Source organism: Haliotis rubra, unplaced genomic scaffold, assembly GCF_003918875.1.
Source record: "Haliotis rubra isolate DU_JTF1 unplaced genomic scaffold, ASM391887v1 Scf38, whole genome shotgun sequence".
Classification (NCBI taxonomy): domain Eukaryota; kingdom Metazoa; phylum Mollusca; class Gastropoda; order Lepetellida; family Haliotidae; genus Haliotis; species Haliotis rubra.
This window is the reverse complement of record NW_025767057.1, coordinates 2,525,109-2,541,143: the sequence shown is the minus strand read 5'-3', so window position 1 is coordinate 2,541,143 and position 16,035 is coordinate 2,525,109. Positions and strand designations below refer to the sequence as shown.

Here is a 16,035-nt window from a genome sequence, read left to right as displayed (position 1 = left end):
ATTCAATTCAACAGAAAGGGGAACTCACTTAGTGCTCAGAGACAAATAATATCAGAAAAGGATTGATACAAAGCTTCTGATACAAAGGAGGCAAAAATGCAGGTGCTCTCCACAGAAAGAAGCCTACACAGTACAAGAGAGGCAGACTGGACTCACCTGGCCTTTGAAGGCATCAATGATGAACTGGAGATGTTTGGGGTCTACACACTCTATACACTTTTGCACTACATGATTGCCATTTTGATCTTTCACACACTTCAACACATGTCCATCCAGTTCTTTCACGATCTCAACCTGAAACAGAGCAGGTCACAGAATGACAAACAACTACATGGTTAGGAATACAGTAAACCACAAAACTGCACCCTCTCTCATATTAAAATGATTAAAGACTGGTTAGGTTTCACACACAAATAGACAAAATGTTAAATGAATTAGCTTCCTCATCTTACATGGTATTCTTATAGCCTATTCAAACAGCCATCTTTAACATCATCACAAACAAAACTATGCAATGGAATAATATATATTTTCTAAAATTTGATTGAATGGAATGCCTTGTGCACAACTTTTGAAGTAGTTAAAGAATACCTACAATTAGAAGGCTGTATTGCATTACCCACCAGTCATAAGACATCATAAGAGTCATGAAAAACCTTCTTTGAGCAGTATATTGTTTTGGAATGCTTTTTGTAGTGTTGTGAGTACCTGCATGTCTGCTGGTATGGATTCCAATGCTTTCTGGATAACTCGACAGCCGTACATCTGTAAAGCTAGTGGCAATACATGGCCTCGTACTCGCTGAGCTAGGGTCTGCTTCTGATCTGAGGATCCAAACTCGAAGAATTTTTGGATGACGTAATTTCCAAAGACATCCGTCATGAGACTGTATGCTGCTGTGAGAATCTCCCCGAACACCATGGCCTTCTCTTGATGAGTTGCACGCTCAAGCTTCTGTTGAATGAATCTGAAATGTCATCAGTTTCATGAATGAGTGAACACGGCCCCCAATATGACTTGAAGAATATTTTCGTTTAACACCACAGTGACTGTTACATTTTATCATTATGTCTACAGTGTAAACATTCTGTTTGAGAGCTGGTTCATGATGTCTTATGGTGTGAGCATTATATATGCATAGATGCCATCACTCTCTTGTGGGGATTCTTGTCCTCGGCAATTTGTGACAGAGGCGTTTCATTAGGCAGTCAGACATCAACTGTGTAGGATGATGAACGCAAAACCATTCACAAGATTGTCTGGTTCATATACATTTACTGATTAGAGGGTGTAGCGTCAGAATGCAAGAAAACAACCTTTGCGGTCCCCAAATACCCATAAGATCCAAAAACTGTACAGAGGAAAAGAAATGAACACAAACCTTGAACCATGTTGGTCCTGGGAGAACTCAACCACGTGATTGACAAGGTCCTTCAGCTGGAGATTTGGAATACGGTTGTTACGGAAGTCCTCAAGCAGACGGCTACGTCCCTGTCACCTCCTTCGACAAACTAGCACTGAAATTGAATGAAAAGGAAAAAATAAGCAAAGCTCAATAATATCCACAAATATGACTCCTAACTTCAGCTGAAGAATTAATAATGATTATTCTGGACAAATATACAATCTCTGTATCAAACTTTGCCCTGCACCTTTCCTGTGAATCCCACAGCAAGTGTAACTCCCATTATGATTATTTCACATAAACCAATAGTCACAAATGAGTGAGTGAGTTTAGTTTTACGCCGCACTCAGCAATATTCCAGCTATATGGCTCTGTAAATAAATAATCGAAGCCTGGATCAGACAATCCTGTGATCAACAACATGAGCAACGATCTACGCAATTGGGAACAGATGACATGTTTCAACCAAGTCAGCGAGCCTGACCACCTGATTTCATTAGTCGCCTCTTACAACAAGCATGGGTTACTGAAGATCAATTTTAGCCCAGATCTTCACGGGTGAAAGGAAGTAATGAAAATGACAAAATTTACCTTCGAGATGCAAAATTACGATTCTGGAACAAAGTGGAGTTTCCAAACAGACCATTGGCTGGGGAGATAAGTCCAGCTCGGTACTTTGCTTCGGCTCCTGGGGCAGCTGAGTAGGGACGTCCACTACCACCTAGACCTGACAAGCAACGATCAACATTATGAGGGAAAGTCACTAATTACACTGGGACATTGCACGCAGAAAGGTTTCAAATTCACTTCGCACTTCACAATTACTCAGCTCATCATGCAGTCCTAAGCACATGAACAAATGTTATAGGGATAGTACACATATGCACCATATTTGCTGTAATCAGCACCCTCAGATCTCAACTAACTGGGGCAATTATTAACTTCATACATCAGAAAAACTTATTCAAAATCAAGAAGCTAAGAGTAGTATTATTTAAACTTTGATGTATCTAAAACATTTTGGATGATATCTGTATGGAATAACTGTTTCTACATAACTGTTAAGTGAAAATGATTTGTAATATGCACAAGAAATTACAGATTCCCTTGAAAATTGTTAGTCACCAAGCACTGAGATTAATCGGTCTGGACATTGGTCTGGAAGCATTTACAAGAGCAAAGCACTTGCATGGCAAGTGCAGTAACAAGAAAACTGTCTCACCACAATTATCCCACGATCCTAGTGTGAGATTCGAGGTTGATCCAGAGAGTGATGGGGGCGGCGTCATGGACTGCCCCGGCTGCATGAGACCCCCAGGGCCAGCCGGAGAGGCCATCCCACTTAGTTGGCTGTAATAGCCACCAACAGGAAGCTGTTGCCGCTTCACATCGAACGATTCATCATAAAACATTCATTATTTTTCAGGCTGCTGACAACCATTTGAAAATACTTTGGTTATGTAAGCATTATTTTGTATCGAGCAACAGTTTAGTTTTACGCACTCCATATATTAACACGTCAACAGTAATAGTAAACTATTCATAGTAGACAATTTGAATGTGGCAGTCGCACTACTGACGTCTATCCCTAAAAAGGTTGCATTATCAAAGCTGTATAAATGTACTACCTCACACACAGCTTAAAGAAACATTTCACAATTATGTGTCACAGCTAGCCGATTTTGGTGTACACAGATATATCATGCACAGCAACATCTACACACAACCAAACTTGCAGTTGGTCAAATACCTTAATTCACAAAGTTCCGTAATAAAATAAACTTGAAAAATTGGGGGATACAGTCTGGGTGCTACAATGATCACCAACATCCAATTGTGGAAACATAACTAAAATATCTGTCTTACTGGCATTTCATTGCAAAACCTATTATATTTTATTTATTCACAATATGAATAGGCATTAGCTGAATAGAAACAGTATGCTATTAATTGGAATATATGACTGTCCATCTTTTACTATATAAATAGTAAAATCAATTATGTCTCCATATTGTGCAGGTTCAAGATAGTGAATGTTACCAAACTATTAATGTCCACCCAAACCACCAAAAACTGAAATTGCTCTTTTCCCATTCAAATCTGTCTGTCGAAATGTCTTTTTGGCACTGAAGAATAGTAAGCGTTTTTCTAAAAAGGTCTTTGATTACCCTTTGCAGTCATACTGTGTAATACTAAGACTCATACTGTACATATTACAAAACACATTCGTGTGGTGTAGAGTGGTGTAGTGGTGGTCCGATTAATTGAAATAATCGAGGATTGGTCGCAGTGAACACTTTCTGCTAAACGACCAAGCATTCGATCATGTTTTCTCATAATCGAACATAAACACTTTCTGCATTAACAATATTTTTCACAAGGTTGGTTTTGTCTGTTACATTTCATGAGCACTAAAAGCTCGTTCCAAGTCATGATTGCATTTATCTTAAAGACCCCCACAAATTTAGGTTTTCTTACATACTAGTCATCCTTTAAAGATGTGTAATTTGAAAAAAAACACACAAAAAAACAAAAACAAACCCAATGTCTTATCTTTATGTTTTTGTGCAAACCAAAATAACCAGGAAAATATCACAAAGGACGCTAACTAATTATTTTCGATGATTGATCGGTTGTAATGGTTCAATCATCAATTACGAGATTTTAACCAATTCCCAACACTGGTGTGGTGTGGTGTGGTGTGGTGTGGTGTGGTGTGTAATGGGCCATAGGCCTCATTACAAAGTACAAAACTTACAGGTTCCTGAAAAAGCAACTGACAAAATTCATGACTTACTAAACAATCTACCGTTCATGCACTACTCTCTACTGTTGTCTACAGTACTGCCAACCAAACCCTCAATTCCTAACATGATGAATGGTGATGATGTGTTAGTATGTGAACAAAGTGCTAGGTGACCTGTAACAGTGCCGTTGCCTGGTAGAACACTCATATTGGATCCAACACTCCACCGACCTCTTACCTCAGTCAACTCAAGACTATGGCAGTTTTGAAGGAGTTATAATCACTGAAGACAAGCCAAGCCCTGTTACAGTCATGCAAACATTCACATATTAGAACCGACGCAGAGTAAATGATTCATTTGAACATTATCCAAAGAAAAGGCCTGGACCCTGCTACACAAAGTGATCTTATCCCACTAGGTTTAGGCATGAGTGAGTGAGTGAGTTACGTTTTACGCTGCTTTTAGCAATATTCCAGCAAGATCATGAGCTAACCCTTTAACCACTAGGCTGCCCCACCGCCCCCAGGTTTAGGTGAGGTGAAATTGGGTTTAACGTCGTGCTTGAGAATATTTCGCTCATATGACGACGTGCATGCGTGTGTATGTGTATGTGCGGCTGCTTGTACTAGCCCAGACTGAAGCTGGTTTTATAGTGCTAGCCCACTAAGATACCATTCCGCAGTGAAGCATGAATATCCCACTCAGACACATTTTACTGACTCCGAGCCGACCAGTCCTTGTTGTACCCATTAATGCTGAGCGCCAGGCAGGGACCAACAAGTACCATATTTTAGCGTCTTTTTGGTATGATGCGGCCGGGGATCGAACCCGTGACCTTCCGCTCTCTGGGCGGACACTCTAACCACTACACCACGGAGGCGGTCCCCCCAGGTTTAGCTATGATATACACAACTGACAAAGGATGCAATATGACACACAACACTTGTCACACATGGACACATATTCTTTCATTAAAGCACAAATACACACATTTTAGCAGGAGATTGAAGTTGGTGAAAAAAGAAAAGAAATCCCTTTGCCCTGAAAATACTGTAAAAATGTAAAATCCTAGTGAAGCCTATTTTAACACCTGTAACAGGAACAGTGGTACCAAAGGTTGCTTTGGCAGATTTAGCCACATCTGTTTCACAAAGTGATGTCAGTTCTACAGTATACAAACTGGAACTGATCATGTTGGGTTTCACACGTCAGCTAGCTCCATGAGGGAGAAATGCATCAGGTGTGAACTCATGTGGTTTCAGACTTTACCACTTTTATGACACCCAGATGCAGAGGTGCTGTTGTGACACACCTTGAATCATAACTGGAGTGGCTGACATACCACAGGACATTAATGGGGTGAACGGGGATGGGGCAAACCCACATTATCAGTTTTATTACGTACGAAATGCGACTCTNCAAACAAATGCGACCCTAAGTAATTCCTACCTACAATCTTAGCACTAAGATTACTCAGTGGAAAACGAGGTCCAGGCATCTTTTGAATATTGTTCTCTAACAGGTAATTTAAGAATACAGGAATCAAAGGAGGGGAGACCTACACAACTTCCATCTGATCTTCCCTCTCAGCTTTGACAATGTTAATTTACAGGATTAGAATAGCCATACAAAGACAGTAATTGGCCCACACAAATACAACGGGCAAAACCAAATAATAAAGTTAAGTCTGCACAACAATTGACACTGAGCTGCTCTACGAACACAGCTATCAGGGCTGGACTGGTCTCAGGTTCTATCAAAGCTTCATTCAGGAGCATCAGCAGCACCATCATCTACGAACCTGATCCTATCGCTCCCGGCGTGGACGAGCCTAGACTTGGGAGTCCGTTGCTACTGTAGCTGGTCTGTTGCTGGGGGTTGAGACTAAGATTGGCGGCTATTGGGGTGAACAGACTGGTGGTTACTTGAGTGTAGCCCAGGCTGCTGGAGGGGGTATAGCCTGCTAGGAGGGAGGAGGACACATGTAACCTGGCCTCGGTGGCACGCAGTGCAACAAGGATGCATCCAGGACGAGCTAGCGGAAGCATTCTACCTAATTTGATTACTTTTTCTACAGGACTAAAGCGTTTAAGGTAACCATGAAGGTATGGGATTGAACCTGAATCAAGCAGACTTGTAAACTGAAAAACTTTTGCACAATCTTTGAATGGGCTGAATCAATACATGTTAAACATGAATGCCAAAAGTGATTGCACGAGTAGTTACAGATAGACCAGTTAGGAGACCTGGGTAGTAACATGAACTATTTATTTAAATATAACTGTGCACTAAATAAATTGCTAAATTTCATGCTTAGGACTTTCAGCCCAAAAATATCTGTATGACTATCTCACTCCCATCTACGACCTGGATGCACCACTGTTCCAGAATCTAACCCTCATTACAACAGTGATATATTATCATCAGATATGAAGAGTTTATATGATCATTTTAGTGTTCATCAAAGTGCAGAGAGTGATACGTTGCCTCAAAACAAGTGCAGAAAAAAACAGTTATGTCAAAACTGGTTTAGTAAAACTTTTCAATAGTGCAGTAATTGGAAACTCAAATACAACCGTACTAAATGTACACAACATTGTAAGCAATGATTTGAACTGCATTAAAGATATATCAGGAAGCAACTCTATGTTTTTTTTATCTGAAAGAAGGGCAGGTATGTAATTACCATCCAAAATCATTCATTCAATTTCTCATTAATGATTGTCTCTAGTATAAGAGTACTGTTAACTGGTTCCAGTGGCATAAAGATTAATCATGTCATTTGATTGTCACATCACAAAGGTCTTCAAAAGAGTGATGCAATATCATACATATGCAGCTTTACTGCAGCAGTATCTCCTGTGGAAACCAGTTCTGCATGATAAGCATCAGACCACCTTCCAAATTAGAGCAACTCTATCATTTGAGACTGTCCCTACGTCTAAGAAGGCGGCTCTACAAGCTGCTACTTCTACAGATGTTCCATTCCCTCCGGGTCATTACATACTTACATGCATTCAGTCATCAAGCAGGTAAGTCATATACCATGTCAGTAATGCTACAACCTAGCACATTGTTCCTAATAGTTTAGTAGATGACACAGATGTTAATACTTATAAGGGACCATGGAACAATGAATGTAAAGAAATTAAGATAAAATTCTATTTTGGCTGTAGAAAGTTGAAGCAAAATGAATCATAAAAAGATGTTAATCAAATTTCAATGATGAAACCAAGTACAAAATGATCTTTTGTGAATGTTAGAGTGCTATATTAAAGCTGAATCGTCAAAATCTTGAGTCAATGTAAAGGTCCCCTGCAAGTATCAATAGCTCAATGTTTCCAATGCAGACAGGTGTGCGGACACGTACCTAAAGAGCTACTCTGTTGCTGGGAGTTGCTGTTGCTACTAGACAAGACGACTGGCGGGGTCTGAACTTGCTGAGGCTGTGTTGTTAAAAGACGCAGCGTGTTGTTGCCCATGGAACTGTTCCCGCCTGGCAGAACAAGACAAATGTTCATGACATGCATCCATGGATCCATCCTTCCTATTCAAGCCTGTGAATTCTCCATGTGGGGCCAGACAAACTAGGGCTTCATACACTACACAAGGGTAGGGATCAGGGATATTTATATAAGATTGTGTGCTTAAGTGTCACTACAACAAACATCATCCTCCATTTTTCAATCGACCCATAACCAATGAGTCCAAAAAATTATGATAGTACCCAGTGTATGAAATAAGCCAAACATCAGGGCTGGTAACTTCAAAATGTTACCAGCCCAAAATGGATTTAGCCAGACCAAATATGGTGAATTTACTCAGATGTATGGAACATCTAAAATTTTTACCAGACCATCGGGCTGGCAAGCTGAAAATTTAGACCGTCCGTCAGAAATCTAGACCGTTTCAGGCAGTCGGACAGGCTTTATTTCATACACTGTAGTACCTAATATTTTGATACTCTTAAATTTTAAAAGCTCTTAACTATCCAATAACATAAATCCAGTATATTACAGGGAGTGACCGTTGTAAATCAGTTCTCAGGCTAGTATGACAGTTATGCCTCATGCATCAAAATATAATCAATGGGTGACTTGTAATCTTTCTGCTCTGTTCATATCACCGAGATATTAACTAAGCACAACAGAAACCTGGACTTACCTTGTTGATTGGCATTAGCACTGACAAGAACCGGAGCTGGAGAAACGAGGCGAACTGGCGTGCCAATGCCACGAGGGTTACCCATCACTAACTGTCCATTTTGATCATAATAAGCAGGTGCAAGTATCTGGTAGCCAGCATCTGCAACAGCCATATCTGCTACTTCACTGAATATTGATGCAGTACAGGAACATTATCAGTTTCAATCTCAAATATAGCACCTGTTCTAGTGTCTGGGAGGTGGGTGGTACAAACACTGTTGGACACACTATGAACCCCTTTGAGGAATGGGGTCTCCATTTCATATACCAGGTAAATGGCATTTAATACATATATCAAGTCTGCTAAACTTGTGTCTGGTAAGAAAAATGAAATCAGAAAGATGTTGTACATTAGTGTGTATTCCATTAATGTCATCATCAAAGACTTTAGTTCCCATGGCAATATGGGAAAATATATCTTACCCTAAATGGTGCTTTCTAAATGTGAAAATAAGTTTCAAACCAATTTTCTCTTTATTTGTCCAATTTTCAGAGGGTTTTCACCGGGCAATAAAAAAACATACTGAAACTTTATATTTGAATTGAGGATTTTTACCACCAATTGCTGCTGACCCTGAGATGGTTATTAACATCTGAACTCCCAGACTAATACCCAAATCCCTTCCATGACAAAATTATATAGTTACTTGGAGCCTGGAGTGGTTGTGCTTGTAGTGTCTGAGGTGTTCCCATGCCATCATTCTGCTGGGACGGCGTGAGCGGCCTCCCATTACTCTGTCGTGGCATCATCTGTGTCTGTTGTTGCTGCATGCCCTGAGGGGTCTGCTGCCCTTGGGGCTGCTGTATGAGGTTGGCAGGGTATATACCCCATGGCGTTTGTACCCCATAATACTGAGGGTGAATTACTGTGGGGCCTACAACAGCAATGTAGGAGTGAGGCACAGACCTACGCACAGGCCATACACTGCATGCAAACCTTTACAAGCAGGACCAAAATAGAGAAATAACAAATTCAGAAAGACAAATTCAGCAGAGATTTTTATATATCAAGCAAAATGCTAAATAATGTCACAAAAATTCAGACCAAATAAAACTTAATGAGAAAATTGGAAAGTTAACAAAATACACAGATAATGAAAAACAAAATAAGATAACACCAGTGTCTGCTTGCTCTTACTACCCAGTAAGGCTCCGAAGGATGTGCTCAGAATTGTGAAGGTTGTAAGAAAGGGACCGGAGTTCATCCAAAAGTGAATTAAACATAATTGAAGCAGAGTAACTCCTGTGCCACCCTAGGAAGCCTCAAAAAGAGAAGTACGTAGATGCTAACCTGCAATTGGGATCCCCACAGTATACGGATCCTGCGCGCTCAGAACGTAGGGGGGTGGAGCAATTGCAGTAGGGGCCAAGCCTACACGAAGAGCGAAGCACACACTATAAGCCATGCACAACCAATGTGTTTGTCCTACCATGCCCTGGCTGTATGTACAGCACACAATTCGTGTACTCCATGCATTTGATTGGCCACAACTTCCAAACACTCAAAGAATCGGTTACCATGCTTTTTCACCCATCAATTCTTACATCACCTTAGACAAAACGTTGATGCCAAAATGTGCAATTTTAATTATTTCACACCAAATATTTATGAAATATGACTATACAAGGCCTAAAAAGATAAAAATGTTGTGGTTTTGATTACCCGACCGACCCTTGAATTCTGGTGCCGACCCTAATATTTTAAGCGGTACAAATGAAAGAGCTTTTAGATACCATTGTTTTTTTCCCAGCACCGACGGACATCGGTCATTCTGATAGAGGAAGTCGACATGATGGCCGAAATCGTGATTGAATAAACAATTATACATTGATAAATGTGTGATTAGTTTGTACTTTACTTCTAAAAAAAAACGTTCAATTTTTTATTTCCAAAAATCCTACCTACATACCCTAAATTTTAAAGAAGAGGTGAACTTGGGTTTAACGTTGTGCTTGAGAATATTTCGCTCATATGACGACGTGCATGCGTGTGTATGTGTATGTGCGGCTGCTTGTACTAGCCCAGACTGAAGCTGGTTTTATAGTGCTAGCCCACTGAGATACCATGCCGCAGTGAAGCATCAATACCCCACTCAGACACATTATACTGACTCCGTGCCGACCAGTCCTTGTTGTACCCATTAATACCGAGAGCCAGGCAGGGACCAACAAGTACCATATTTTAACGTCGTTTGGTGTGACGCGGTCGGAGATCGAACCTGCGACCTTCACTTAATTTTAAAGATGTAATCGGAACCACCACATTTTTTTTATTAGGGCCAATTATAAACAGTTAGAAATTGCTTGTATTTTTACCAAAATTAAGTACTCATGAGTGAACAAGCACAATGTGTACCTTTTCCAGCTTGGTATTCGAGGAAATTCATACAATTCTTCAGTTCATAATTTCAATTTAAATGATGGAATTTCATCTACTTCAATTTTAAAAGACATAATTGCCCAAGTACCTGATTATACTAATAAACAACTATCAGGGTTTCGCCCGTAAGAGACTGAAGTTCAATGTGGCTCAATGAGAAATCTGGATCACGTGACGGTACATACCAAGCTAGAGAGGTGGCATTTCAACATATCTCGGATTGAAGTTAGTGCCAATGCAACATAGTTACATACAAAGGATGATGGAACAGATACAAAATATCATTCAAACTTAAAACTTCAAGATGTTAATAGTCACAACATGAACATCAAGAAATTACAGGAAAACGGCAACAAGAAACTAAAATATGAGTACTTCCAGTCAATTCAACATTCATGAATTACTCTATCTGCAACACATGAATATCCTCATAACAGATACAAATGGCCATAGACACACAACATGAAAAAACTCTGGTCAATCTTTAAACCAGCAAAACATTTTATAATATATAAATCTTTAAATACTCTTTGAATGAAATATACCAATGCATGTATTTATCACTGGACAGCAGTTAATGTTCTCAGCATTGGCTTTGTTATTGGTACCAAACCAAGATTAAGTTTGACATTTCATGGGTACACCTGATGAAGTCTTTATGCGTTATTTGCCTGCAATATGCCACCTAACAGGTATACAGTCAAGAGAGAAAATCCATGTGGGATGCCAAACAATGCAGGCTGCCAATAACTTCTTGCAATTTGACCTCATAGTATGTTTTGTCTTACAAGCATGAGTGACCCATATGCATGCAGCTGGTTTCGGACCTTTCAAGTATCATCATATGAGAGAAGAGGACATTACATATTTCCATCTGCAGAAAAAGTTATGTTGACTGTGATAGGCCAGAGGAAATTTCAAAATTAAGTTGACAGTTAAGGCTTTATATGTAAGGTGAACTCAATGTTAGATGCTGTGGAATTTGAAGGAAGGGATCAAAGTAGGGACCCCTTGAGTGTCATGCTTAATTTAGAACACTGACACTGTCATATGTCAAAAATTAGCTTCTGAGCATTTCGTAAAGACCTACATTAGGTATGCCAAGGCCTCTCTCCTTTTGCTGTGCCCCAGGTGACAGTAACCTGAACCAATCAAATTGACTCCCAGTCTGCTTTCATGCACACACACAAAGTTTGGACAACAAAAGATTCACGACAATCAAGTACCTACCCAGTTGCTGTTGTTGTGTTGCTAATGCGTACTGCTGTTGAGTCAGTACAGCTATGGGCTGCTGCTGCTGTTGCTGACGCTGCAGAAGCTGAATATAACCAAAGACATCCACTGATATCCTTTCCAAAATTTAACTCATTTGTCAAACAAAAACATGCTTATCTGTGTACGATTTTATATTTTCCTCCATAAGGAAAGAATCTTTCATTTCCTTATTGAAAGTGTCACATGTATGAGATGGTGTTATTCTTACAAGTGATGGTGATGGTGTTATTCTTACAAGTTCAAAAAATTATTCTTACAAGTTCAAAAAATTATTCTTTCAAGTTCAAAAAAAATTATTCTTACAAGTTCAAAAAATAAAATAAGCAATGATAAAACATTTCTGGGCAATCCACAGATAGGATTATTTTGCGCAATTCAAGCCCATGATAATATGCATAACACAGGAAACTGTCAGAGTGAGTGAGTATGGTTTTACGCAGCTTTTAGTAATATTCCAGCAATATCACGGTGGGGGACACCAGAGGAAACGGTCAGATGAAAGAACACGCACAAGACGTTTACCCACCTGGTTGTAATCCATGTTGAAATTTGGACTATCCATGGAGGGCATGAGTTGACTGCTGTAGTCAAACTGCCCAGGATCAATGCCAACAGGTTCAAACTGGGGAGTGTCCAGCTGAAATCCTTGCTGATGCACAACAAGTGAGGGCTGCTGGTCCAGGAAGTCCCCATCTGGCTTCAGCTGCATCTTACTGGGGTCCAGCTGAAGCTGTGTGGGAGGGACCTTGCCTTCATCACCAGTTGGGGAGGTTTGTCTGCTCCCTCCTCTGTGGAGGAAAGGAAACATGTTCCGAATGTTTTTCCCCCAATGATACTCAACATGAAATTTGCATTCAATAGAATCAATTATAGTAGCTTTTCTAGTTTTTCTTAAATTAATCTTACAAGTTCATGGCAAAAAGGATATTTAAATACTGATTCAATAGTTCTATTTCGCAAATGCTTTGCTCTTTCTGAGAGCACAGAGTTATTGATACAGAATATGTCAGTAAAATTTCCACGACATAAATTACAAACACTCCAGCATTCTTGTGTACACATTATTTTCAAATGGTTGTAAAACTGTTTGATTGGCATTTTTGAAGTTGATGAAAAATAAGATTGCTTGAGAGCGGTATAAAAATCTATACAGAAACGACGCATCATAATATAATAAAGACGTTGAAGTATCATACCTGTCTTGACAGAGTACTGACCACTCTTCAATACTATTCTAATGTTATAGCTTACATACTGTCTTCTAACCATTATGGCAGGTACATTTCATAAACATGACTGACTGACTGAGTCAGTGAGTTTGGTTTTACGCCGCTTTTAGCAATATTCCAGCAACATCACAGCGGGGGACACCAGAAATGTGATAAACATGAAGAGCCATACTTGTGTTCTTTAAATGCTGCTTTTAGCAAAAGAAACTGGCTTCCAACAGTGTATCACCGTGGTGAACTGAACCTGGGACTTCAGGGTGACGAGCAAATGCTTTACCACTAGGGTACTCCAACTGAACACACGAAGGAGATGTTTATAATAATGCCACCCTGGATTAATCCTTGTTTTTCATCAGGAGTTCGAAAAATGTTTGCTTGTTTCACCTGAACCCTTGACCATCATCCAGTCCATTCTGCAGGATTCCGTTTTGCTGCAAGTCTTTATTCTCTTCTCCGCGGTCACCGCCGTCGTCCTCAAATGGTGATGGCGTCTTGCTCTTCTTTTCAGTAGATGCTTCCACTATACTTGGATCCTGGGCTGCTACAGGCTGAAGAGGTGAAACATCACTAAGTTAATATTTTTATTTATTGTATCTATTAAAGCTACATTAGGTTAGAACCATTTCTACTAAATCATAACATTAAGTCTGACTGACTGACTGACTGAGTTTGGTTTTACGCCGCTTTTAGCAATATTCAAGCAACATCAATTACACCAGAAATGGCTTAAACACATTGTGCCCATGTGGGATTCAACCCGGTCTTCGGCGTGATGAGCCAACGCTTTAACCATTAGGCTACCCCACCGCCCCCATAACCGTAGTAATTCTATTATACTAATATAGTTTTGAAATAAGGGAGCCATGGGATTCCTTTATATCTCCGATGTTTTAATCTTGGTACCCACAGAAAGTAAGGTAATGGTAACGGCCCTTTGACTTTGAAAAGTTTTAATTGGATTTCCTTATGAACCTACTGGAGTTCAAACTATTTCTTATGTCCAAGAATGTTTAAAATAATAATGAAAACAGAACTATGGTTAAATATGCACGATGAAGCTAAATGTGCAAAGCAGCAAATTGGAAATTATGTGGATGCAAATGTTGAAAAAGAAATAATTCAGATCCTGGCACAAAATGTCTGTTACAGAAATGAATAATTGTTTTATGCCCCATCAGCAATTATTCAGATATTCTATTTATGTTACATAATTGCATAAATTCAACAAAATATACATAAAACCAGGGGTGGAAATAACCCATTGCCCGACACCTGAGTCCAGTGTTTTTTTCTGCTGGGCAAGCAAATTTGTATATCACACTGTACCGGTGTCAAGTTTACCTTCCAACGTTAATTATGTTGTTTATTTAAAAAATCAACAAGAAAACAGCCGGTGTAGTGGAAAAATTATCAGGGCAAGTGATTTTACATGTGCCACTGTACCGGAGAACACTTGCAATTTTAAAGTTTTTCCACCCCTGAAAAACAGTGTAACAAGCTGTTACACTACAAATAAGCTTGCTTGATGTCACAATATCAACATTGTCCAGACGAAACAAAAACAAGCGTTTGCCACTGATATGGCAATGTCCCCCCGCCGCTAAAGAATGGAATATCCATATTTACTACTTTTTATTTTTTGGTCACATAAATGATGCCTGAAATGACTGGTGTCTGCATAATCACCCAATGTAGGCTGTCAACATAATTGAAAACATTGGGTACAACAGTCCATGAGATATCGCGTTTAAATAAGTTTGAAAAGTGGTCAGTGTCGTGGTGACCTTGAAAATAAGGTCAAGGTCACCGAAATCGACTGGTGTCTGGGTAATCCCCCAATGTAGGCTGTCACCAAATGTAAAGATATTGGGTACAACAGTCCATGAGATATCACGTTTAACAAGAGTTTGAAAGTGTTCAAAGTGTCGTGGTGACCTTGAAGATAAGGTCAAGGTCACCCAAATCGACTGGTGTCTGGGTAATCCCCCAATGTAGGCTGTCACCAAATTTGAAGACATTGAGTACAACAGTTCATGAGATATCGCGTTCACAAGAATCGGGACATACGCACGGACGCCGCTGAATACATATAATAATGGTGAGCCTTTGATTTGCTGACTGGACACTCAGTATGAAAATCTTTCAATGAATCTTTGAAACAGTCAAGCTAAAGGAAAAGTATACATTCTCAGAAGCCTGCACTTGAACTGAAAATCAAGAAAACGAAACCAGCAGAAAGCAGCTCATAGCTTTGCAGTACATAATGTAGTTTTAGTTTCAACACTTACTGTATTCTGATAACGACTTACAAAAGTCCCTTTCATCCTCATTCTTCCTTCCATATCCTTCCCAGTAGGAGAGCCACCGAGCACATACTCAACCATATTCACACCAAGAGCACTGGTTTCTGAAATCAGAACACATGTTTGAGAACAACTGGCAAGGGCTTAATCGCGGTGTTCATTTCAAGGACAAACCATGCAAGACATGAAAGGTGCTTGTGGGTTTCCCGTCTACACATACAGGACTTTATGGGACCGGAATTCCTGCGTCCTATACACATAAAAATTGATAATGGACGCAACAAAATTTATTAGCGCATCCACAGGGATGCAGAACAAAGTCCAAATACTTTTTGTTAATATTTCAATCAAGTAACAATTATATTCATAGATTCGTACCGTTACAGTTTGCGCAATGAAGTTACTATTCCAAGAAATTGTTGTTTCTTTTTTATCTGAATTTTTTTTGGTTTTGAGTACCATTAACACTAGGCAGTGTTATTTAGCATAAA

General features: G+C 39.6%; 1 protein-coding gene across 1 annotated transcript in view; it reads right to left on the bottom strand.

Annotated features, from left to right (window-relative positions):
- The window catches only part of LOC124286297 (pumilio homolog 1-like), a 58,681-nt gene that overhangs the window by 26,295 nt on the left and 16,351 nt on the right, over positions 1-16,035 (bottom strand). The window contains 14 exon segments of the mRNA XM_046722653.1: positions 157-294; positions 709-967; positions 1,382-1,491; positions 1,493-1,517; positions 1,997-2,132; positions 2,628-2,805; positions 7,512-7,648; positions 8,317-8,457; positions 9,005-9,232; positions 9,649-9,729; positions 11,968-12,055; positions 12,539-12,800; positions 13,626-13,789; positions 15,530-15,648. Of these exon segments, the coding sequence (XP_046578609.1) occupies positions 157-294; positions 709-967; positions 1,382-1,491; positions 1,493-1,517; positions 1,997-2,132; positions 2,628-2,805; positions 7,512-7,648; positions 8,317-8,457; positions 9,005-9,232; positions 9,649-9,729; positions 11,968-12,055; positions 12,539-12,800; positions 13,626-13,789; positions 15,530-15,648 (2,066 nt within the window).